This window comes from Urocampus carinirostris, chromosome 7 (genome assembly GCF_059441175.1).
Source record: "Urocampus carinirostris isolate Australia breed hairy pipefish chromosome 7, RoL_Ucar_1.0, whole genome shotgun sequence".
Lineage (NCBI taxonomy): Eukaryota > Metazoa > Chordata > Actinopteri > Syngnathiformes > Syngnathidae > Urocampus > Urocampus carinirostris.
The window spans coordinates 25,613,579-25,639,923 of NC_142355.1; the positions used below are offsets into that span (position 1 = coordinate 25,613,579).

At 38.2% G+C, this 26,345-nt stretch overlaps 2 protein-coding genes and 1 long non-coding RNA gene across 3 annotated transcripts in view; 2 read left to right on the top strand and 1 right to left on the bottom strand.

Moving 5' to 3' along the window:
- LOC148362796 (ras-specific guanine nucleotide-releasing factor 1) overlaps positions 1–11,486 on the top strand; it is a 61,300-nt gene extending 49,814 nt beyond the window's left edge. The window contains exons 19-27 of the mRNA XM_088340361.1: positions 1,321–1,433; positions 2,300–2,360; positions 2,734–2,837; positions 2,912–2,996; positions 5,884–6,081; positions 6,155–6,234; positions 6,309–6,426; positions 6,512–6,580; positions 7,239–11,486. Of these exons, the coding sequence (XP_088196487.1) occupies positions 1,321–1,433; positions 2,300–2,360; positions 2,734–2,837; positions 2,912–2,996; positions 5,884–6,081; positions 6,155–6,234; positions 6,309–6,426; positions 6,512–6,580; positions 7,239–7,331 (921 nt within the window). The 3' untranslated portion in view covers positions 7,332–11,486. The remainder of the gene's footprint in view (positions 1–1,320; positions 1,434–2,299; positions 2,361–2,733; positions 2,838–2,911; positions 2,997–5,883; positions 6,082–6,154; positions 6,235–6,308; positions 6,427–6,511; positions 6,581–7,238) is intronic.
- Positions 1–14,962, bottom strand: part of LOC148362797 (uncharacterized) — a 44,561-nt gene extending 29,599 nt beyond the window's left edge. The window contains exon 1 of the long non-coding RNA XR_015850898.1: positions 14,919–14,962. This is a non-coding gene — a long non-coding RNA (uncharacterized LOC148362797). The remainder of the gene's footprint in view (positions 1–14,918) is intronic.
- A 6,483-nt stretch (positions 14,963–21,445) lies between these two features.
- Positions 21,446–26,345, top strand: part of nell2a (neural EGFL like 2a) — a 187,781-nt gene continuing 182,881 nt past the window's right edge. Inside the window, exons 1-2 of the mRNA XM_088340362.1 lie at positions 21,446–21,856; positions 22,004–22,132. Of these exons, the coding sequence (XP_088196488.1) occupies positions 21,772–21,856; positions 22,004–22,132 (214 nt within the window). The 5' untranslated portion in view covers positions 21,446–21,771. The remainder of the gene's footprint in view (positions 21,857–22,003; positions 22,133–26,345) is intronic.

Below are 26,345 nucleotides of genomic sequence, written 5' to 3' on the forward strand. Positions count from 1 at the left end.
CACTATTTGACTATGTTCACGACTATAATAACAAAAAAACCTATTTGATGACCAAAACTTTACAAAATTCAAGCTTTGCGGTGTTTGTGAGTATGACTGTGCAAGTAATTAATGTGCCTCCTACAGGCATGGTCACACAGCCTTTCACGGGCGTATCGCAGCTTAATCACAGCCAGAAGTGGTGGAAAATGTGCAAAATTGGCTAAACCCGCTGGTATGCCCGCGAAACAGACGCCGGCGACTGTTCCGTGTCCTTATCGCTGGTAACCGCGGCTGCATCACGTTTGACCGTGCTTACAAGCGGTACACACGCTAATGCACGTGATAACACCGCGATACAGGCGCAGAACAAACGTGCTATGACCGTGCTCCACCTGCGATTACCCGCTAAAATTTCGCGTCCTACCCGCGTGTAACCACGTCTTGGCCGCGGCCGTAGCACGTCCTAGCACGTTCGTACTGTGTCTTTACCTCGTGTGTACCACGTGTGCCGCCGGCGGTTACCCGTGGTCTAAAGTTTTGAGCAGCGCAAAACTTTTTCACGCGGCCAGCCTGCGTGTGAATTTCTTACCACGTGTAAAGCACGGCTGTATCTCGTCTGTATCGCGATCTCAAAGCGTCCAACAGCGTCTGCTTCACGGGCAGAAATTTCTGGCCGTGATTTAGCCTCGATACGCCCGTGAAAGGCTGTGTGACCATGCCTTAAGTCTCTAAGATGCCTGTCTGCTTCTGACCAACGTCATATAAGATGCTGGTCTGCCATCGGCTTGTGTCACAGCATCATAAATATCCCGACCTGCCATAGGGTGAACTCCCTCCCACAATGCCTTTTTCTCTCTTCATTCAGTTCAGAAACTCGTGCTTTATAAAGACTGCGAGTCTGTGACGTACTATTGTATTTTTTTGTACTGTTTTATTAGCTATGGGTAACAAGGCTTGCAGTGGGGCTAAAGGTAGAATCAAAAACATGATAACCATGGAAATAAAGATTGCGCTTCTGAGGAAATGCAAAAAAGGAACATACATCATAACCCAATTGTTGATTGTGACATTTATTAAGAAAAATTAGGCAATTGAGGAGACAAATTATTTTAAGGACAAGGTGATCCTTGCAAATGGATGTTTTTATCATCTGTTTTCATTTTGATCCATAGTCTCCTCCTCCCTATGCACCCAGTTTGTCTCAGACTATTGAAAAACCCTGGCAGACAGAGTATTTGCTCTCCATATAAATCCTTATTTTTGATTACTCTTACAATTATCAACGCGATAAAAAAAAATCCTGAACAAGTGGATTTGGGTACTGATTAACATTTGCAGGACTTTGAGAGTAACAACGAGTTGAAAACGAAAGTCATCGCTTTCCTGGAGGAAGTGATGCACGATCCTGAGCTGCTGACTCAAGAGAGAAAAGCAGCCGCCAATATCATCAGGTGGGTCATTTCATGGTCAAGCTAATGTTTACTCTAAAAGGCTGCACAGTTGCCATCCCCTAACATGCTGCAAAAAGTCCTTCATGCATTATTTATTTTTAAATTGGAAAATACATTTATGAAAACATTTAGTAAAACCAGTAAAATCATCATCAAGTTTTTCTGTCTTTTACTACTGCCAGCTAAGTTTTGTGATTTTAAATCTTTTAGTAAAATGTTAAAATATACTGAATACAATTCTGTCCTCTGCCATACAAGATTTGCTGTTGCTTATTTCAAGTATTACTTTTCTTATATAAATAGAAATAAAGTCAAGTCAAGTCATCTTTATTTGTATAGCCCTAAATCACGAAGAGTCTCAAAGGGCTTCACAGATTATTACACTATATAAACAGATTAAAATAAAAGCTTGTTCCTCTTTTAGATAAAGTTGTTCATTTAAAGTATTATTTTTGTTATTTTATTATAAAACATGTTATAAAACTTGTGTAAATTGAATTCTGTTTCCTTCCACAGATGATACTTATTCTGTAGACTTATGTTTCTGTTTTCCTGTATTTCTATTCTATATAGTTAATTAAAAAATATATATAATTATAAAGCTTAAAACAAAATAATCCTTATAATAAAATGTTTAAGAAAATAGAAATAATAATAAAGTACGCAAAAATATAATGATATGTATTGGATTTTTTTAAATTTGACTGTTAGTTTTTCTAATTAAAATAAGAAAATATAAAAATAAGAATAAAAAAACAATCAAACAATGATTGAGTTATTAGTTTTCTCAAAAACATGAATAATTTAATAATCGGTCAGTCGAAATTGAAATTATTTGAGTAACCTTTTTTTCTTTCCAATTTTAGGACGCTGACTCAGGATGATCACGGTGATAATCAAATTGCCCTCGAAGATGTGACACAACTAGTGAGTTGAAATTAGATAAGCTTTTGTTTTTTTCACTGATTATTGTCTCCAATTTTCCCTTTTCCATTTCATATTTTTCCTTCATTCATACCATGCTTGTAAAATATCTACCTTTTACCATCGGGGCTCCAGCATGAAAATAATCTGCATACACTACCATTCAAAAGTCCGGGGTCACCCAGATATTAGTGTTTTCAAAAATGAGGTGCAATGTAAAAAAGACGTTTGCACCATTGAGAAGGTTAGAAAGACTGTTTTTTTTTTTTAATCCTCCAAACCTTGCTTTTGTAAAAAAAATGAAGATTTCTAAGTGACCTCAAACTTTTAATATGCAGAAGTTGCATCATCAAGATGAGTACTTTATTCCTTTCAGGTGGGATCAGGAAGGGCCGACCCCTTCGAGAACCATTCAGCCTTGGAGGTTGCTGAGCAGCTCACTCTGCTGGACCATCTTGTCTTTAAAGTCATCCCTTATGAGTGAGTGCAAGAACCTTGTATCAATCTAATAAAGAATACAACTGTTCTAAACATTGTATTTCTCATTGTAATAGGGAATTTTTTGGTCAAGGCTGGATGAAGAATGATAAGAATGAGAAGACTCCCTTCATTATGAGGACCACAAAGCACTTCAATGATGTATGATAAGTCAAGTCATGTTTATTTGTGACGCCCTTAATCTCAAAGAGTCGCAAAGGGCTGCAGGGACCACAGATTATTGCAAACCACAGAGTATTATGACACAATCTCCTGATCCAAAACCTACATAGGGCAAATAATACACAGATATTGGCAACATAAAATATGGGTTATTCATATGATATAGAATAAAAGTGTGTTTTAAGCCTAGATTTAAACATTTCCACTGACATTCTAGATGTGTTATCTGAGTTATGTCAGTTTAAAACTCCAGTGAACACGCTTTTCAGAATTAAAGGAAATCTTAATCTCGCAAGACTTCTTAAGTGATTCTAATTATACAAACATAGTAACTCCACTCCAGTAATAAATTATTTAATTATATTGCTTCAATACATATCAGATGCAAATAAATAAAAATAAAGTACTGATTTGTGTGGTCAGTTAATGCATCATGGTGTCCCAGCTACGCATTTTGCGACAAGTCCAGTTAGAAAAAAAGTAGCATCAAAAGTAAAAAAATAATAATAATAATATTTGGATTTTCTTGTTCCACAGCCAGATGACTTTGTCACTTTCCATATCGTTTTATTTTATAATTTAATAAAAAATTACTTATTGAAACACAAAAAGCGAATACTTAAAATGGCCGCTAATCTTACAGTGTTTTTCTTTTTTTTAATAAAAAAAAGGTTTAAAATGTTAATTATTTTATTTTACCACAGAACAACCTTATATGGTAACGTAAGAAACATACATTGTTTTAGTCATTACACACATATTCTCATATATAAATAATGTAATATTTAAATATTGTATCAATACAATATTTTTACATAATCATATCTATTTATAATAGAACGATTCATATTTTACTAGGAATACATTTGATACATTAATAAAATAAGAAAAAAACAGAGATAATACTCATTTGAAGTGTTATTCTACCAAAAATATACATAAAGTAAGCAAGATGAGCTGCAATATTAACTTTCTTATTTGAAATGTCATTTTTCAAATTTGGAACCCAGGAAAAATAAAACTTTATCTGCTATCTGCAAAACCAGAATATTTTGCATGTTTACGGTACAGTTTATGAGAAAAAGATTAAATCTAATAAATAAGGGGAATAAAGTTAGATAGGTGAAATCAGAAATTTCTTATACAATTTTAACAAGAATAAAACAGATGTGGAATTTACACAATGGCAATGTTAAAAACATTAATACGATACACAAAACAATTAAAATAGAAAAGTCTTAATTATAATTGATTACAACATTGTATGTTGTAATGTATATACAATGTTCAAAACATTAGACATGGCACACTAAGATAAACAAGTAGAACAAAACATACCTCAAAATGTGACACAAAATCCGCGCTTTCAGACTTGCCTTTACAATACAGTTACCAATAACCTGTTCAAATGGAATAAGCAACGCAATCAGAAGACAATAATATTTTAGAAAAGTAACTATTATTTCAATTACTACTAATGACTTGTTTGATGTGGGGATGCCAAACCTCTTGACAACTTTCGGATTTACTAGGCTAAGTAAAACATTCTCACAACATAACAATACAGTGATCTAATGGCGGATAAGGAAATAATCATCATTAGGGAGCAACTGCGCTGCCCAGTGCTGGAGGCGCACACACACGTTAGCAGACTCACAAAACTGCAGGCTTGCGCAAATTCAACAAAATGAGTGCTATGTTGTAGGATAAATAAAATATAAAAAGAAAAGAAAAGAGCTTTTACCTGGAACACACTTTGACAAACAGTGGATAAAGTGGCCGTCTGTACAATCTGACTACACAAACAGATACAGCTCGCGCACGTCACGTGCAAACTAAATCTCTCTCTGTCTCTCACGTGCCAGTGATTGAAATGATGATAGACACAGATCGTCTATCTGTGCATTATTTATATGTCAAGAACCAGAACAGGATCAGGACCCAAATGCGTGACCTTTCTCACACAAGCTTTTATTTTACGGGAAATGGGGAGTCATGCATGTTAGGCAGCGGTCTGGCGTGGAAAGACAGGAAGCCAGAGACCGACGAGATTGACTCCAATTGCCCGAGCAGATATCGGACAGATGGGGTCGATACCGGACAGGAGGGGACAGACAGGATTGATAATGAAACAGGATATTAAAATTAAACTGGAGAAAATAATAAACAGGACATAAATAGATGGGAACGAAACTGGAAACCGATATCAAACAGGACGAAATAAACGGGAACAATACCGGACAGGAAATACCAACAGCAAAACAGGACCGAGTCAGAACCCACGTCTTGCGGGGCAGAGGTTCGTTGACGGACTGACAAAGGATGAATGAGAGCACTGAGCTTAAATAGACGAAAAGCCAATCTGTCAATGAGCCGCAGCTGGCGCCACACGGGAGGGGCCAATTGGGTGCCATGGCAACTGTGACATTATATGTAATTCTAGGTTTTCAATAATGGTTTTATACAGCAACGTATTTCCCATTTAGCAAAAGATTTGATTATGTAATTTTTTCTGTAACTGTAACAGAATGCAGTCAAATTCTGTATTTCAATACTCTCCAAATCTACCTTTACATCATAAACTGCCTCACATGGTCTCCCCTGCTTCCTTTTACTGTACTTTGTTTCAGGTTTTTGTACTTACTGTCTGTTTTTATCGTTTCTATTGATATTACTATTTTATATTCTGTGTGCAGCAACTTTGGGCCTCCTGAAAGGTGCTTTGAAATAAAATGTATCATTATTATTCAAATGAAATAAAGAATACTTGGAGGGATGGATACTGTGTTTACAAGGTGGTGTTTCAACACTGCCCTAAGTTGAAAGTGGCTAAGGTAAACTTAATTTTTGGTGCTTCTTTCATTAGATAAGTAACCTCATCGCCACAGAGATCCTGCGCTCTGATGACGTGGTCCCTCGAGTGGCTGTAATTGAGAAATGGGTTGCCGTGGCCGACATTTGCCGCTGTCTCCATAATTACAACGCCGTGTTGGAGATCACTTCATCTCTCAACCGAAGTTCCGTCTTCCGTCTCAAAAAGACCTGGCTCAAAGTGTCCAAGCAGGTAGCAATTTTGCGACCCCATTGACGTCAGTAGGTTTTTGTTTTGTGAAATGGCAAATCCAATGGTCCTGCAGACAAAAGGGCTGATTGACAAGCTGCAGAAGCTGGTGTCTTCAGAGGGGAGGTTCAAAAACCTGAGAGAGGCTCTGAAGAAGTGAGTAAGACTTTCCACTGACTTGTTCATAAAAACTGTTCTCACAAAGATTTTTTTTTCCTTTCTAACTCTAGCTGCGATCCTCCATGTGTGCCATATTTGGGGATGTACCTCACTGACCTGGCCTTCATAGAGGAGGGAACACCCAACTACACCGAAGACAATTTGGTCAACTTTTCAAAGATGAGGATGGTGAGGTGCTACTACTGATATTCAATCTCTGCATTAGCTTTTGTGTTGACAAAATAATGACTATTTCCATTTTGCTCATCTTCAGATTTCGCACATCATCAGAGAAATACGACAGTTTCAGCAGACAGCATACAAGCTTGATCTTCAACCAAAGGTTAGACCATTACAATTTAACTTTGGTGGATTATTTGAACCACTCACATAACAAATTACAGTATTATACATTTTTCTGCAGTATTATTTATCCAAAAAAATATGTATTGTCATATAAACAGATACGATTGCTCCTTTTAAATATCATTGTTTCTGATTTTAGGTTTGGGGTTTAAAAACATTTAAGTTGTTAAGTATTTTAATGTTTTACATAAGAAAACAATGTATAAAATTAGTAAATTTATCTGACATAGTTCACTGCAGATAATGCTGCACATTTTATATAAAATGCTTCTATTTCAATTGGTTTTCAATATGTAATACCCTCTTGCATGAGTTTAAGTTATACAATACTGTATATTTCAAACAGATGAATTGATATTAAAATAAGAAAACAAATATCCAGATTTTGTGAAATTATCTCACAATGCATGCTGCAAATAAGGTTGCTCAATTTATAACATATTTTTCTATCAATATTATTCGTTGTTTTTTTATTTTAATCTTTTTGTTAAATAACATTTTTTTCCCTGCTAAGGGGTGAACCAGAGATAATTGTAGTACGAAGTAGCGAGGGGTCTCTGTAATCCATTACATCTAACAATTCTACTACTGCCTTTTCTGCTGTTAAATTTGGCCCAATTTCTTTTCTGATCCAGGTAGCCCAGTACTTACTGGATAGGAGCTGCGTTCTGGACGAAGAAAGCATGTACGAAGCATCCCTCAGAATCGAGCCCAAAGTTTCCAATTGAAAAGACAAAGGGAGAGGTCTTCTATGATCATCCCTATCAGTTCACATCCACTTTTACATTGTTGTACAAGATATTTGACCTTCTGTACAGTAGACGTTTAAACGTATTTTATGACAGATGATATGTTCGACATTTTTTTAAAAGCATAATAACCGAGGTCGCCTTGTTGAGTCACGATCAAATCAACGTGACTGATGACCTTATTTTGTTTTGTGCAAACTTTACACCCGCCAATCTTGTTACTTCTGTTCTATCTATCGGTATTCGTTCTTTCACAACCAATGTAGCATTGTACAAAGCGCATCAAATCAGGTCAAAGAGCACAGAGAACAAGGAAGACCCGAGAACGACATTCGGTAATAAGCCGACCATCTCTATGCTTCCAAAACCAAAACAAAAACGTTTGTCTCTTCATTTCTGAGCTGCAACAAAATGTTTTGCACCATAGACTATTTTTATACTGACAGCATCCAGGATTTAAAAAAAGAAATTAAGAAACAAAAGCTATTGTGCCTGGTCACATTAAAAAAAATCTAGGTTGGTGGTGATGACAGACTGTTAACTTGTTAACTAGTAACTTTGTTGAGTTGACCAGTTATAAGATCATATCAAATTTATATATATATATATATATATATATATATATATATATTACAGTTGGGTCTGTGGCAGCAACTGCAGATTAGCTTTGGTAAGTGATGCTCATCGATATTTTCAAGTTGCTATCAACCTTTTTGTTGTTTATGTTTGTATAAATCTGTTTCTTGTTTTCTTGTCTTGACTGTGCAAATATAGTGTCAGATGTCGCTCAAACAAGAAAAGTTAGATGGAAGCCGTAGAGTGCCAAAATGAGATAATAAAAAAAAACAACTAATAAACATTTGGGGGAAAGATCAAATGAGCTAAAAAAGGAAACCATGTAAATTAGCGATTCATTCTAAAACACTGAGACATTATTGTAAAATATTTTCTTACTATTACCTAAACTCTATGAAAGAGACATTTTATCATAATAAATATTTCACATTTTTTAAATTTCAAAACATAATACTTTTTTTGGGGTTTATTTAAAAATAAAAAGAAAAAAAGATCATTTTTCGAACAAAGTACTTTTTTTTTCACAAACCACAGAGGCGGGGCTACAGAACAGACCAATATTCAGGAAAACTAAATGATCGTAGGGATCAAGCACAAGCCCAGATCTTAGGCTCGAAATTCAGGTCGGGCCCAAAAATGTCAAACATAAATTATCCACCCGTCATTGTTCATTGTTTCCTTTTCTTTGTGGAGAAGCTGCGCAGCGCAGAACGTACTCATCCGAATGTGCACCCTCGGCAGGGGGAGCAAAGTCGGACAAAATCACGCTTCCTTCTCCTAAGTCCTTAAAAATAAAATATGAAAATTCAGGTTTGCTCCGGGGGCAGCACGGCTGGGCAGTGGCTAGCGGCACAGTTCTGAGGTCATGGGATCCTGTGCGGAGTTTGTATGTTCTCCCCGTGCTTGCGTGGGTTTTCTCCGGGCACTCCGGTTTCCTCCCACATTCCAAAGACATGCATTTCAGGTTAATTGGCCGGTCCAAATTGTCCCTAGGTGTGAATGAGCGAGCGAATTGTCTGTCCCTGTGTGCCCTGCCCACTACCCGAAGATAGCTGGGATGGGCTCCAGCACCACCGCGACCCTACTGAGGATAAGCGGTGCAGATAATGGATGGGTTTGCTCCGGGCACCTTTCCTTAGATCAAGACAATTGGCTGATCTTGGCTTTAATACCTAAGGGCCCGGGTAGGGTCTGGCTGGATTTTTTAGACCCTATTTTACCTAAGCCCAATCCACCAACTTTGATTGACAGCCGGAGTCATTTTGTCGTAATACAGCCTTCTGTAAAAACAGGCGATTATGGAAAAACACAGTAAGAAATAAAATGTATTCTATTAAACATAATAATAATAATAATAATAATAATAATAATAATAATAATAATAAAATACTTTGTTATGAAAACAATGTCCAGGAAAACTAATCGGTCTTAAGGATCAAGTAAAGGCCAAACCCAATAACTCTGATTGACAGCAGGAGTCATTCTACCTAAATACAGCCTTCTGGGAAAACAAGGTCATGATGGAAAAAGAGGTTATAAAATCAGAACTTAATTTACTGAACAATATAATAACAAAAAAATACATTATTATGAATAAGTCTGGTGTTCTTGAATGTATAAGCAGTGTCTAAAATAACGTCTGCCAGGACGCCGGGACGTGCATCTTTTACGTCGGGCGTACAACTTACACAACGTCTCTGCCCGGGTGGCCGACAACTTTTTCATGAAAGAAAAAAAAAATCTTTATGTCTTATTTATTTATTTTTCCAAATCAAACATTTGCTTTATTCTAATTTTGAAATCTTCGTTCGGTTTGGAAATGTCAGAATTTCGGTTCATTTGGCAATTTGCATACTCGGCAGCCAATCAGAAGCCTGCATCGAATAACTTTGTGCTTCCGGACTTTCCCGAGCGTTATAAGGTCGTGCATTTGCATATCATTTTCCAAAGTAGACACACAGAGAACACAAGAAAAATTGATAAGTGGTCAGGAATCAAGCCAAAACCCCAGCCCCAGAAGATTCGAAAGAAGCTAACGAAATTGATGATGCAACAAAACGTAAATGTACATGAAAAGCATCGTGGAAAGTTCACGTGGCTTGTAGCAGATGACGCAACGCAAACATTGCATGAATGAAGATGAGTAAATACAGGTACATACTGATGGCACATGGAAGATATGCAATGAATGTTATAAGTAGATTTATAATAAACTTAATTTTAAAGTGTTGTTCTGTTATATATTCTGATTATCAATCCTTAATAATTTCCAACAATGTTTTTTTTTTGCGATTAGTCGTCTTACTTTGTTTTAAGTTGTGAATAATGGGGCAGGCGACTTTATGGCTGGGCAGGCAACTTTTCAGAGTTACGGTAACTTTTTGTCACGAGTTTCAGACACTGGTATAAGTTATCAAATATTCAACTATGAAACAATTTTAATAAAATATTTTAAAGAATCAGTTACATATTTCATAATATTAGCACCCAATTTTAAAAATCTAAATATTTCATATTAACCTCTTTTCATTTAAACAGTTCTGTTTTTTCACTGCATTTTGGCACTCTTAGGCTCCCATTAAGTCACACTTCTTCTGTTAATAGCCGATTGCACCACTTGAGTATAACACCATTGTTTCAAATGAAAAAGGAATTCATTTTTTAACGTTTATTTTAATACCTTATAAAAAGGCGGTAAGTGTTCAGCGATACTTGTGAAAAGTAAAAAAAAGGTTGTTGCTCTTCTGTAATTAAAAGACAATCTGTCCATCTTGCTGTTCCAGTGGTTGTGGAACGTGACAGTATAGCACTCTGTTATATGCATTGCTGTTTATTAACAACATGATAAAAAATGTAAGTGAATGACCTCTGCCTGCAGCATTCAAACACTATTTTTGTAGTAGTCTCTGAGAGTGACATGCTCTTTATATAAACATGAGAAAGTATTTTGTACCTTGTTGCTTATTCACTTCTCTGACATGTCATGTACATTTTGTACATGCTATCCCTCATTGTGGAACGCTGTGATCCTTTCAAATATTATACACATATAACAAGCTTCGGTACAAAAACGCTACAATGGTGTGGTCTTGAAACCATGACTTTAGAGTAGGAATTGACAAAGTGTTTTGCATTTATACTGTAATCCTGTTTATAACCATTTCTGTTAGCAGGAATTATAGTAATGTAGTGCTTATTCTGTGAATATTTGTATGTATTTTTACTATGTATGTACAGGACACTTTTGAAGCTCACGTGGCAGGCATGCGACACAGACAAAATAATACTCTATACTTATACTGTAGACACTTATACACGCACATACATACTCTTATAAGATATATGAACGAATAAACATTTTTGCTGTTAGCAATACCCATTGGTATGAAAATTATCTTTCAACCTTCATGTTTCCACACCTAATGACGTGTTCCCCATTTTGTAAGACAATTAAATAGATATAAAAATACATATAAAATCAAAGATATTGCTGATTTTAACAAACAATTATGTTTCCAAGTTACCTCTTGCTAATAAATCCATTTTGTCTCAGGGGCATTTTGTCTCAAGTGTTTTTGTAGCAATTATTTGATTTTTTTTTTTAGGTATATGGCTCTACGTGGGAGTTCATTCTTAAAGTAATAAAAGAAAACGTAAAATTAAAGTAACAGTTTTAATTTGACAGAAAAAAAAGACTAAATTTATGTACATTTAATGGTCACATGTTTAATGCTACTTAATGAAGATTTCATTGTTATTTTTTTGTAGGAGAAGTACAGTGGCTTGCAAAACGATTGGCCCCCATGAACTTTGAGACATTTTGCCACATTTCAGACTTCAAACATAAAGATATAAAACTGTAATTTCTTGTGAAGCATCAACAATAAGTGGGACACACTTTATTGGATATTTGAAACTTTTTTTAACAAATAAACGAAAAAGTGGTTGTGCAAAATTATTCAGCCCCTTTACTTTCAGGACAGCAAACTCTGTCTATAAGTTCAGTTTGGATCTCTGAATGATTCAATGTGGATCTAAATGACTAACGATGCTAAATGGTATCCACCTGTGTGTAATCAAGTCTCTGTATAAATGTACCTGCACAGTGATAGTCTCAGAGGTCTGTTTAAAGCGCAGAGAGCATCATGAAGAACGAGGAACACACCAGGCAGGTCCGAGATATTGTTGTGGAGAAGTTTAAAGCTGGATTGGGATAAAAAAAGATTTCCCAAGATTTAAACATCCCAAGGAGCACTTTGCAAGCAATAGTATTGAAATGGAAAGAGTATCAGACCACTGCAAATCTACCAAGATCAGGCCGTCCCCCTAAACTTTTAGCTCATACAAGGAAAAAAATGATGCCAAGAGGCCCATGATCACTCTGGATGAACTGCAGAGGTTTACGTCTGAGGTGGGAGAATCTGTCCACAGGACAACAATCAGTCGTATACAGCACAAATCTGGCCTTTATGGAAGAGTGGCAAGAAGGAAGCCATTTCTTAAAGATATGCATAAAAAGTGTAGTTTAAAGTTTGCCACAAGCCACCTGGGAGACACACCAAACATGTGGAAGAAGGTGCTCTGGTCAGATGAGAAAAAAATCAATTTTTTGGCAACGATGCAAGACGTTATGTTTGGCGTAAAAGCAGCACAGCTCATCACCCTCAACACACCATCCCCACAGTCAAACATGGTGGTGGCAGCATCATGGTTTGGGCCTGCTTCTCTTCAGCAGGGACAGGGAAGATGGTTCATATTTATGGGAAGATGGATGGAGCCAAATGCAGGACCATTCGGGAAGAAAACCTGATGGAGTCCGCAAAAGACCTGAGACTGGGACAGAGATTTGTCTTTCAACAAGACAATGATCCAAAACATAAAGCAAAAGCTACAATGGAATGGTTGACCCCCCAAAAATATCAAGGTGTTAGGTTGGTGGTGATGACAGACTGTTAGTCCAGACCTCAATCCATTCGAGAATCTGTGGAAAGAACTGAAAACTGCTGTTCACAAACACTTTCCATCCAACATTCACTGAGGAGGAATGGGCAAAAATATCATTTTCTCGATGTGTAAAACTGATAGAGACATACCCCAAGCGACTTGCAGCTGTAATCATAGCAAAAGGTGCCGCTAGAAAGTATTACCTCAATGGGGCTGAATAATTTTGCACACCCACGTTTTCGTTTATTTGTTAAAAAAGTTTAAAATATCCAGTAAAGTGTGTTCCACTTCATGATTGTGTCCCACTTAATGTTGTTTTTTCACAAGAAATTACAGGTTAATATCTTGATGTTTGAAGTCTGAAATGTGGTAAAGGTTCACAAAATTCAAGGGGGCCAGATAGTTTCGCAAGCTACTTTAAGTACCCAATGCCTACTTTATTTACGTACTTTGAAAACTTGTAGCAGAATAGGCAGCGCTTGCATACGTGTTTTTTGTATTTACTTTAGTGCAAGGCAAGTTTGGTGGCATGATTTAATGCCTTCCTTGGAGACTCAGACAAGGTAAAAGAATGATCTGTGCATCCTGCAGTCCTCCATCCTGCAAGAACATACTATAAAATAAAAAAAGTTAGAGTTTAGGGATGATTTTGCAGTATAAATAAATAAATGATAGTGTTCTCGTGACATAATGCAAGATAATTTAGTATTAGTTATTAAATAAAACTAGAAAAAAATAAAATATATAAAAGTAGACTACCGTAATTGGATAAGGCGTGTCCAACTTACAATGTTTTCAATTTATGGTGTGAAAAAATATGTTTTGTTTCCCTACAATACGACGACAAAAATAAATTATTTTGCATGCCTAAAAACATAAGATTCAAGCTGCAAGTAACGGGTCAACGTCATATAAAATGCTGGTCTGCTATTGGTTTGTGTCAAGGCATCATGAAAATGCAGACATGTTATATTGATACATTGCTATATTGACTGAACTACCTCCCACAAAGCCTTTCTCTCTCTTCCTTTAGTTCAGAATCGTATGTGCTTTGTTAAAACTTTGCAAGTCTGCGATAAAATACAGAAGTTTTTGGTACTGTGTTTTTTCAATATCGGTCCAAGGCATCCAGTGATTCTATGGGAAGAAGCAAAAACATGATAACTATGGAAACAGAGCTTGCGATTCTCAGGAAATAGAAGGAGGGCACACAAATCGCTCCTTTTGGTAAATTGTATGGCTATAAGCAATTGATGAGCGGGATTATTATAAAATAAAGAGGAGATTAAAGCAAGGGAATCATCTAGGGTCATGACAATCCCCGCAAGAGAGGGGTTTATATCAGTTTTGTTTTCAATCCACCAACACAGTCTTCCCACTAATCTGCATTCAACCACTACTCCATTGAACCAGCTCAAATTACGTCACACAAGGTAAATAACATTTCATTTTCCCTTTATATGTTCATGAATTTCTAGTGTTATTTACTCGTATGCACTTGAATTCCACAGTAACAGTGCTTAGCCTACAAGATAATATTTTTTCTTTTAATGCTTTTATCTGGAGTTTTGGGTCCGTAACGCATTAGATGATTACCAGTTTCTATCCCCGCTATGCGACAGTTTCACCTCAGATTACCAACCAAAAAGTTAAAAAAAGAGAAAAAGAAAGAGTATCCACATTATTTTTGTTATTCTGGTAAAAAAAGAGGAACTCTGCTATGTTGGACAATTTTCAAGAACTTCCCAAAATGTACAATCAGAAAAATAGAGCTGAAATTCGTAAAGGTCTGTGTCAATTGGACAATATTTTTTTACAATGCGTTTGTAAAATAAATAAATAAAATTCAATGGTAAACGTTTTTTTTTCTTCTTACAACTAGCAGCACGTCTACTATCTAGCTCAATGCTAATTTGTCAATGTTAATGAAGCGTAAACGTTCAACTTTAAACTATAACTACAATACGGCACTTTTAAATTTATTGGTTGTCTTGAAACCATCACTGCTATGCGTTTGATTATAAGAAAACAAAAACACTTACTTACTATTCGGGCACCTTAAGCATTAAAGGAGGAAAATGAAGAAAAAGAAATACAAATTACAAAAACTACGTAGACCAATATTTCGTGGATGACGCTATTATGGGTGGCGGACAATACCATTGCTCTCACAAGGGGTGGCATGGCAGATACGTTAGCAAATAAATCGGAAAATATCCTCTCTTAGTTTGCATATTTGCACATAATTTGGAAAAAAGTTCGTGTCTTTCTTTGTGTATGAATATGGTTGTTTTTGACGGATTACAAAAACGTGGTGTTTCATCGTTTCTACATTCTCAGGTTTTCGAGTTCCAAAAAGGTGAATCAACCACCACCGACACAAGATGGCGCTGACAAGTAGGCAATGAAAAAAATGTGTTTATTTTATCCATGTTCATGATCATACATTTATTAATATACAATACCTTTATTTGTTCCTGTTCTTGACATTATTGATGAATGCCCAAAACGCACAGCCAAGTTCAAAAGTATTTTTCTAAATTATTCTTCAGACATCACAACATAAACTAAGAGATTCCGGATTTTCTTTAACAATATTATGCTTTTGATGTCAACTTGGACTGCTTTTTGAGATGAGTGTCACTGGGGTACTTTGCCAAAATGAGATGTATGCAATATATTGACATGCGAAATGGTTCAAGACCGGGTGGAAACATTTATTGGCTTGGAGAGGGATGGGCGCCACGAGACTGTACTATCCCAAGACACCCCACAGGAAATGGTGCCCCTTCGACTCTAGGGAGCCAACTGAAAGTAAATAGTAAAGCCAGAATTTTGCAAATCTTGGCGGCCACTGTCCTATCCATATGTGACGTTTGCTCATCTGACACGGCTGATTTATACCAAAAGTGAGGAGGCTACCAACAACCACACGCTCTTTTAGAAAATGGTCCACCGAGGCAGAGCAGGCTCTGAGAGACTGCTTTGGACGTACGGACTGGCATGTCCTGCTAGGGTCCAGCAGTGGGGACATTGAGGAGATGGCAAATGGATGGATACAACAAATGTAAATTGAATGCTGTTATTGAACTGTTTTGGAGAATATTTTGCTCTCTTTTAAAGGTGAGGCTTTTAACTAATCTTTCGGCATTATCGTGTGTTTTTGGAGTAAAAATTTTACACGATTTCGCATCAAAATCGAATGGAGAAAATGGAAGCTCAAGTGTGCTAAAATACAAATAATAAAACAAAAAAAAACATAATTTCAAGGTTATTCCGGCAGCTTGGAAATACAAGCTTTTAAAAAACAATATTTAAAAAAGGATACATTTTCATTTTGACTACATTAACTTCTGCATGGACAATGTTGTTCCTATAAAGACTATACGCTGCTATGCCAACAACAAGCCCTGGATCACGAGCGACATCAAGTGCCTTCTGAACCAAAAGAAGAGGGCCTTTAAAAATGGTGATCAGCAGGAGCTAAAACGAGTACAGAAGGAGCTCAAAGTCCAGCTCCGGAAAGGGAAGGAGCAGTACAGGAGGCAGTTGGAGAAAAAGCTGCAGAACAACAACATGAAGGTGGTGTGCGAAGGGATGAAAACAATTACTGGCTTATCTATCTATCTATCTATCTATCTATCTATCTATCTATCTATCTATCTATCTATCTATCTATCTATCTATCTATCTATCTATCTATCTGTCTGTCTGTCTGTCTGTCTGTCTGTCTGTCTGTCTGTCTGTCTGTCTGTCTGTCTGCCTGCCTGTCTGTCTGTCTGTCTATCTATCTATCTATCTATCTATCTATCTATCTATCTATCTATCTATCTATCTATCTATCTATCTATCTATCTATCTATCCATCCATCCATCCATCCATCCATCCATCCATCCATCCATCCATCCATCCATCCATCCATCCATCCATCCATCCATCCATCCATCCATCCATCCATCCATCCATCCATCCATCTATCTATCTATCTATCTATCTATCTATCTATCTATCTATCTATCTATCTATCTATCTATCTATCTATCTATCTATCTATCTATCTATCTATCTATCTATCTATCTATCTATCTATCTATATATCTATCTATCTATCTATCCATTTGCAAGCTTTGCAGGAGCTATTAATGATTTTTCTCCTGTAGCTTGACCAAATCATAGGTATGCATTACGGTAATTGCAGTAATTAAGCCAGAACTAGGCAACTGGAGTGCTTTGGGAGCCCACAGTCCTGTTAATATTTGAGGGTTCTCCCCTCTCACATGATTCAAAAGGCCTATTTATTATAAAGATCTGGAGGAGCTAAGTAAAGATATTCCTCTTTCTATGTTTACTTACACTTGGGTTATTGGGAATTTGAAGATGATACTGCTTGAAAAGATTTATATTTATAAAAATGCGTTAAATATTTATTTGTATTTATATTATGTTAAATCTGTCATGGTTGCCCATTGTCTTCACTTGGGCCCGCTCGTTTGGCGCCAGCTGCTTTTCGTTGTCTGATTGGCTTCCCTCCTTTTTAAACTCAGTGCTCTCATTCAGTCCTTGTCAGTCCGTCAACGAACCTCTGAACTGGCAAGACGTGTATTTTGACTCTGTCCGGTATCCTGCTTGTGTATCCAGTATCAATTCCGTCTGTCCCGTCCTGTGCGGCAGTGTCAGCTCAGTAGCCTAGATGGTAGTGTGCCCGCTTTGAGACTGGGAGGTCGCTGGTTCGCGCCTCGACCGAGACATACCTAATTGGTATAATGGCGGCGCCCTCTGGCTGCGGCTGCATCGACTCGCTACAACGGGTCAGGTGTATCGACATTTCGTTCTGTGTACATTGTTACAAAGAATGACAATACAAAGGAAATTATTATTATTATTATTATTATTATTTTAAACCTTTTTTGAGCCAGGGCACGTTCTTTTACATAGGAAAAATTTTGCTGCACATTACTAACCAAAAATGTTGTAAAATGACACTGAGCAGTATGTTTAATTACAATATAATTTATAATACCCCCTGTTTTACAGCAAAGACACTTGATAATGACATCATATTTGCAGAAAATGTTTCATAAATGTTTTAAAAAAATTTAAATTTTAAAAAGTGACATTGGATAATTTTTCACGGCACACCTAACGATCTTTCGTGGCACACCAGTGTGCTACAGCACAGTGGTTGAAAATCACTGCTGTACGGTATATTTCTCGTGCATCCAGTATCCAGTATGGATCTCGTCTCTCCTGTCCTGTCCGGTATCTTGCTGTCGTATCCAGTACCCGGTATCGGTCCTGTCCTGTCCAGTATCCGGTATCGATCCGTCCATCTCGTCCTGTCCGGTATCTGCTCGTGTATCCTGTAGATGGTATCAATCCTGTCTGTCCGTTCCGGTTTCGATCCTGTCTGCCTCTGGCTTCCTGTTTTCTCGCGCCTCACTTCTCTATCTCAATTCTTCCGCCCAGCGATCGCCAAACCACTGGCGTTTGTGTTCACGCGCATGACTGCCCCATTCCCGTAAAATACAGCTTTTGTGAAAACGGTACGCGTCTGGGTCCACCGTCTGTTCGGGTTCTGACAAAATCAGATTAAAATGCTGATTGTAGTCCAATTATATATATAAATTCACTTATTTTCTATCGTGTTATCAGGGTCACAGAATTAATGAATAATTGATTGTATGCATTAGTTATAGCGTTGATCTAATCTGTGCTCCAGAGATGTTTCTGTATTTGCTGACCCCTGTTTTGGTGTGCGCTTTTCATTCTTGGCTGGGGATTTGCTTCAATATCTTCTATTATTCCCATGGCACCGCGGAAATTGACAACTTGTGGGCAGTACAAAGCAATTACATTTCCCTGTGGGGACCAAGAAGAAATGTTATATATCAATAATGTATACAGTGCAGGAGGGCCACAAAAATGCAAGATGCGGCGGAGCCTTCCTTGTTTTTTTTTTATCATCTATTTTTAAAACACAGCGATCACAGAGCATGTTGCTGGCATGAGTGAAAACAATGTGGTGTGGGACGGAGATCCAAATGCTGGTCTCGTGGGGGTTCTGAAGAAAAAAAAGAGCTTGGGAAGAGATCTGGAACACTCCCCAGAATCACTTGACAAGCCCCTCCAACACAGCCAGAAGAGCCAACAAAAGTCTTTCCAAGTCATTCAGGGATTGGCTGAAGCCTGTTGTCAATTTAGGATGGCCTCGGAAAACAATCTCGGAAAGAAACACTTCTGTTCCCGTCCATCTGGCCGGATAATTTCTCAGCATGGAGGACAGAGAGAAACCTTATTTCCTTGCAAGAACCTTCACAAGGGCTCTCACTGAAAGGTTAGTGTACCCATGCATGGACCGGGGGGATGCAACTCTAACAACTGAATTCAAATTAAAGTATCTCTGCCAGGATGAGTCACAGAGATAGGCTAGGGGCCCATTTTAATCGAGATTATGGCCATGTGTATAAAAGACAGCTCAGCTGACAGTGGTTGATGATGACTCGTCAAAGAACAGAAGTGATGACGGGACGACCTTCTGCATTGTGAATTTTACACTGTCCTTGAGCAGTATTTTGAAAGAAGAGGAACAAAGGTAATTCATTTTCTATAACGTTTATCCTCCTACTATCCAGAGTGAAGGTTCATCAAAAAGGGGCTTGCATGTTAGGGTCTGGTATACTTCCCACCACCAGAGGGCCCCAACTGGTGCTTTAAACTGGGTACAGGTGTGTCCAATTATCACATGCCCGATCATACTAAACCCTTTAAAAGGTCAATTTTGTTCAGCAAGACCTGTCCGGTAATTTTGAGTTCTCCTGTTATCCTCCTTGTGTCATTTTCACTTCTATGTCAGGTTTCTGTGTTTTCCGGTATCTTTGTTACTTTAATCCTCGTTTCCATTTACTCGATCGTTCCTTTGTTCGTTGTTTCTAATTTAAACTTTGTTAAGTTTTGGTTTAAGTTTCTAGATTTTTGTTTGAACATTTTGTTAGTCGTATAGTACCCACTTGTTTGTTTGATACTTTGGTTCTCATTCTTGTGTCACAGACTAGAAACAGAGACACGACCCAGTAGCGTTCGTTTACTCAGTTTTGTTGAAAAAAAGAGGGAGAGTAGTGCTTGCTTCCACGATCTGATGATCGACGGACACAGGTAGCAGATGGCTGGAACGCGGAAGTTGCACTTCCGTGTCGAGCGAGGATAATCGTAGACAGCAGGGATACTGGTCACTAGCCGGGACGGGAGAGCAACGGTGGTATCGAGTTCAGAAAAGAGGTCGGCAACAGGTATCAGGCAGGAAGCGGAAGGGCTGCGCCCACGATCCCTGGACTCGGGAAGCAAGTCGCTCTCGTACTCAGATTGTGATCCGAACACAGAAGTGGATCTTCCGTAGCAAGCGATGGTGGTGTCAGGGACGGAAAAACTGGTAGGTACTGGGAGAACAAGGCGTGGTCGGGGTCGGAAACAAGTCGTAAGCCATAATGGGAGAGTAGACGTAGTCGGGGACAAAAGTGGTCGTAAGCCGGGACGGGAGAACAGACGTGGTCAGGAGCAAAACAGGTCGTAGCCGGGGACAGACGGGAGCAAAAACAGGACAGGTGAGAGTCAGAGTCGAAAAAGGCTTGCCTAGTATCCACTGAGGTTGGCAGACTGGCTGACAACAGGGGATAGACAGGACTGGGTTCAAATAGTGACAGAGAGCCAATCAGAACCCGTGGCGATTGGCGCCAAAAGAGCGGGCACTGCTGAGTCACATCAGTAATCATTACACGTTATGTGTCATTGTGATTAACACTATCAATACTAATACCCAAATGTTGAAAAGTCATTAATATGGAATTGTCTTTAAATCCAAACATACTATGTTTTTTCAACATTGCCTCCATTTAATGGTATTTTACAATTGCTAAGTTTAGTCCCACGCCCTCCCTATGGACAGCTAAGGTGCCTGCGGACCTATAATGAAAATAACTCACCAGTGCTGGGTTGTACTTTTCTAGTACTGTACATGTTTTTTTGTGGTTGATTGAGTATTAAACCCCACTTCCAATAATTAACCTTTTTATAACATAGTAACAACATGGTATTAACATGTTATGTTGTTTTAGAAGTGCATATCAAATTGGGTGCACATTGCGCTAACTAGTAACAAAAAGTAGGTCTGGCTTGAAAAAGGTTAGAGTCCCTTGGCATACTCTGTTATTGACAACTATCGAGCATTGATACCTTTGACAGGCTAGTATTACCATTGACACCTTGTTATCCGCCAATCTCTATTAAAAAGCATAGGGGCCCATTTGTACGGTATCTACAGAATAAGGGCTGATTTATTTTTTTGTCAGTGTTATCAAGAAAAAGAAACAAACTCTCAAACTACCCTCCAAGGAACAAATAATTGAAAAATTGATAATTTTGTGTTTGTGTTTTTAATGAAAAAATATATTTAAAACATTCCTAAAACCTGAAATCCTGTTTATTGTATCGGGCGAGCAGACGTTTTGTATTATTTCTCCGTTAGAGGGCGCGGTTTCATCACATTCCTCCTCGCTTTCCAATCAGGTTAGAAGGAGTTCTTCAGTACCTCCCTCCCTCGCTCTCCGCTCAATCCTGGACGGCAGCAGCATCGCGCGGCAGGACCTTCTGTCGGGCTGGCGAAGGCAAAGGCAGAGGCAGCGTTTCCTTTTGTGCTTTCTCCTCTCATCCACCTGTGCGCCCTGGACGGCGCTCGTGGATAACGTCATTCCACACAACCCTCATGGAGTCATATTAACTGGAGTTCCAGCGTTTATTTTTCTTGATTGACGAGGATGTAAAGTTTGGATAATGACCTCGCTCAGCATCCTGGATCCCTGATTTTGTGAGCATCAAACTCAGAACGTCAGAAACGGACACAAAAATATGGAATATTTTTTTTTCAAGCATACGTTTACAATGGAATTGTTACAGCTATTTCTGGTCATCGGGTTATTCTGGGCTTGCTCAGGTAAGGAGGACGTTGCCTGCGTCGATGATCCTTCCATGTTACCTCTCATTATTAATTCATGTTAATTTTGCATTGATTTCCCAAGCAAGCTCGCTCACACTCACGACAACCCGCATTGACAAAAATGTTTGTGTTTCTGCAAATTAGTGCAAGGTTTTGGGGTCAACCCAGCTCTGCGCATCAGCGTGTTGGATGAACTCATGCCTGAAGATAGATTTGATGGAGTTACTCAAGTCCAAGGCTTCCATGGGGAATCAAGAGCGTTCCACTTCCAAGGTATGGCTACTCTGTAAATTGCTCTGGGGGGTTTGAGACTCAAGTTGTGGATGTGGAACAACCACTGGTGCATGTTTTTTTGTGCAGATTCCTGGCTGAAAGATAAGCTCGTTAAATGGCAATGCGCTAGAAAATTGTTGTCAGGAATCAAATTGACGAATACAGTATTTTAAATATTTTGATGGACGCACAGTTGCCATCCTGTTTGTCAGATGCTTTAGAGTTTTGGGCTTCTCCAAATAATGTTGATAGTCACAAATATATAAACCTGACAATTAACGAGTATTTTTTTTCTCTGAAAATGGCTACTGGCCTTCTCCCTTTACACAGTGGATATTTGTTTTTTGGTGCAGCAGCACATATAGACAGTGAATATAACAATTCTCAGTAACTTTTGCATAACTCTTCTTTTTTATGTCTGTCTCATAGTTTTACTTCCCTCAATGGGCAAATAGAAGAAGCACAATTTTGGATTTAATAGGTTTTTGGACCTCTGCTTATTTAAATGGTTGAAGCAGTGTCTGAAATAACGTCTGCCTGGATGCGGGGGCCTGCATCTTTTACGTCGGGTGTACAACTTACAAAATGTCTCTGCCCGGGTGGCCGACAACTTTTTCAAGAAAAAAAAATGTTTTTTAGTTTTTTTAATTTATTTTCTAAATCAAACATTTGCTTTATTCCGATTTCAAAATCTTTGTTCGGTTTGGAATATTCGGAATTTCAATTTCGGTTCTTTTAGTAATTTGGCAATCAATCAGAAGCCTGCATTGAATAACTTTGTGCTTCTGGACTTTCCCGAGCGTTATAAGGTCGTAAATTTGCATATCTTTTTCCAAAGTAGACACAGAGAGAATGCGAAAAAAAAAGGATAAGTGGTTAGGAATCAAGCCAAAGCCTCAGCCCCAGAAGAAATATTCAAAAGAAACTAACAAAATTTATGATACAAAATGTTAACGTACATTAAAAGCATTGTAGAAAGAGTTCATGTGGCTTGTAGCACACGACGCATCGCAAACATTGCATGAATGAAGATGAGTAAATACAGGTACATACTAATGGCAGATGGAAAACAGCGATGTTATATACAGGCAATGAATGTTATAAATAGATTTATAATAAACTTAATTTTAAAGTGTTGTTCTGAAATATAAATAGGAAGGAGTGGAGAGGTGTTGTGAAAGGATAGTGGGCTTGTGGACGCGTTCTTAAGGATGGGCTGGGCATCCGTATGATGCGGCAGGGGTAAACCAGTGAAAGCTGTCGGACCCTGCTGTTGAACAGAAGAGTGTGTTGTGTCACCCTGACCCGAGTGACATGGCCGCTTTCTGGTGCTCCATTTCATCTGGAGGGACGAAAGCATGACCAACTTGGGTGCCGAGGTGCCTAACTTGTTTGGGTGTTTGGGCAACTGGGTTGGCCATGATCCAAACATTTTTGTGTGTGTTTTTTTGCTATTTTTTATTTTTTTTCCCCTTTTATTTTCTTGGTTATTGTATGTGTTTGTCTTGCTGTCGGTCAACCCTCTTGAGGGATATGACCAAGGTAGATCGATAGATAAATAGTTCTGTTATATATTGTTATTATCAATCCTTTGATACTTTGCAACAATTAGTTTTTTGGCGATTAGTCTTCTTATTGTCTTTCAAGTTGTGAAAAATGGGGCAGGCAACTTTTGAGAGTTGTCTGCCCTGGTGTCTGGTAACTTTTAGTCATGGCACTGGTTAAAGGCGGCTTGAAAGATCAGTGGTTGCCACTGAATAAATGCGTTTTGTAAGTGTGGTTGATTTCCTTTCACCTTTTGCTTTAATTCAACCAGAAACTCGAACAGAATTTAGATTTGTGACATGATTTTGGTTCGGTTAATCATTCATTTTTAAAATTGTTCTACAGTTTTAGATAATCTGTCGTCTAGGTCTGGTATGAACTCACAGATTCAAGAATGGGTCAGTCTAGGATTCAAATGCAAATCGGGATTGGCTGACCTTGTGGGCTGTCTATGATCCCCTTCATTATGACATCAGCACCACTCTTATCCAATTGCATTATCCCTGGAAGGCCAGCTTCATCCATCAACAGAAATCTATGTTGATTAAAAAAATGTCAACAGGAGGCCCGGACGCACTTTGATAAAAACCTCCTAGCTTGATGATCCATCACAGGAAGGACAATGTTATCTGTCAAAGAACCAGCAACCGGAAAAAAAGAATGTGCCATTTTTTAGGGCTTCACTGGAATGATGTCCATACTGACAGCTTCAAGTTAGAACGCTGTCTCTGGACCTTTATTTTTTTATGTCGTTCTTCTTCATAGTTTCTTTTCCCAGATGGCTCTGCAAAGACAAGCTTTATTGATGTTCTCTTTGGAGACTGAAACCAGGCATCATGAAAACCCTCTATTTGTGCAAGTGTAGCGAGTTGGGGAGAGGAGGTGGGGCGAGGCGCTGGATATTCCAAAGCACTAATAGTATTAATAATTGATGAGAGGGCGTGACTTTTTTCATAGATTTTAAACCATTATACAATGATATGACCATTTTTGTGGATAAAGTTGTTAGGCCTGACTGGTACAAGTAGTCAAATGTGCCAAGCACAAAGGAACCTATTCACAGGTCAATGTCACAAGAGAGGATCTATTGAAAAGAAAAGATTGAAGGAATTGGTACGAGTAAGTGGTGGAGGCCAGTGTCCAAAGGGGGTCTTTAAGAATCTGAAAAACAGGGGTGGCAAAGGTGGGGTGAAGGTGATGCTGGAGACAGTTTTTTAGCATGGAGGAAGTCTGGATTGGCTTCTACAAACCACAATGGTCAACGTTTAAGCACCGGTTGCTTGTCTCCAGCAGCTTTTGAAGGCTGCCTTGATTGAAGGCGGCTGCAGATGATATTCTTCTCACCTGTGCTGGTGGAGGAAGAATGGCCCAGGAGAGAAGGGGGTGGGGGGTGTTTTGGCATGGGCTTTGCATAATGTCTGAATAACCACAGCAACATTGACTGAATCGAATATGCATCACTTATTTTCAATTTTCTTATAACTAATAATACTTAAAAAGAGCTGTACGTAATTTGGAACTTATTTACTTGCTGCTGCAATCTCCTGGCTTGTGTCATCATTGCAGCCTTTGTCAGCTCGTTCATGATGCATGAAAGTACCTGCATTTGAATAAACATTTGTTTTTTTTTAATCTTTCTTTGGGTTTGGGTTGGCTTTTGGACTGCACTGCAGAAGGCATAATTACTTTTACTATTTTCATGCTGCACTAAAAAATGCACATACCTAATAGAGTACAGATTTAAATTTCACCTTTTAAAGGACCCTTCGAACGACGTACCTCACCCGTAAACTCGGGATTTCATTTGGTAGGGAAATTTGAGTGCTTCACTAAAAACGTTCTCTGCTCGTTTTTGTGAGCAGGTCTTGGAAACAACTACAGGTGGGCAAAAACATAGCCGTTACAAATGGTATGCTATGAAAAAACCCACCACCAGAGGGTGCTTTAACTATATAGACAAATAACAACTTTGCTCTTTTAACAACGCAACTGTCAATACTCTGTTACTGTTGTGTTACTGCTGTGTTACTGCCATGTTCAGTTCATTCGAAAATGAAAATGAATGAAACGATAACAGAAAGAAGTAATAAACCTGTCACATCTGCCGCCAATCAACAAGAATAAATGACAACAGTCCAGATATATAAATAAATAGACACAAAAAAAAAACTGAATATAAAATGAAAGAATGATTTGGTACTACACTCAAACATCTTACATAAAATTTCTGTTTTTAAGACATAATATCTGCGTACTGTCTGTCTTGGTATATAGTTCATGTTACTATGTGGGCACTTGTGTCCAGTAGTCAGGTGTGTATGTACGAAATGTTTTTTCCCTTCCAAAAGTAATGGGTGTGGCTTACACTCAAGTGTGGCTTATAGTCATTTTTTACGATATTTTAAAAAGCCAAATTCTAATCCCTCCTCATCTTCTACGTCCTCCGCTTGCATCCAGATGTGAGACGTTTTATTTATAGCAGATATTCATGGCGTCTGTGTTTTAATTTAATGGTGAAGAGCGGTGGTGGGAAGGGAGGGGAGGAGGTAACGGGATAGCAAAGGGAGGGATGAGGAAGTAGCAATGTCTGGCAGCCCACGGTGACATTCAAGCGCTCATTAGACGGCCGGCAACATTTCTCCATGGCTGTGTCCTGTCTTGTGACGCC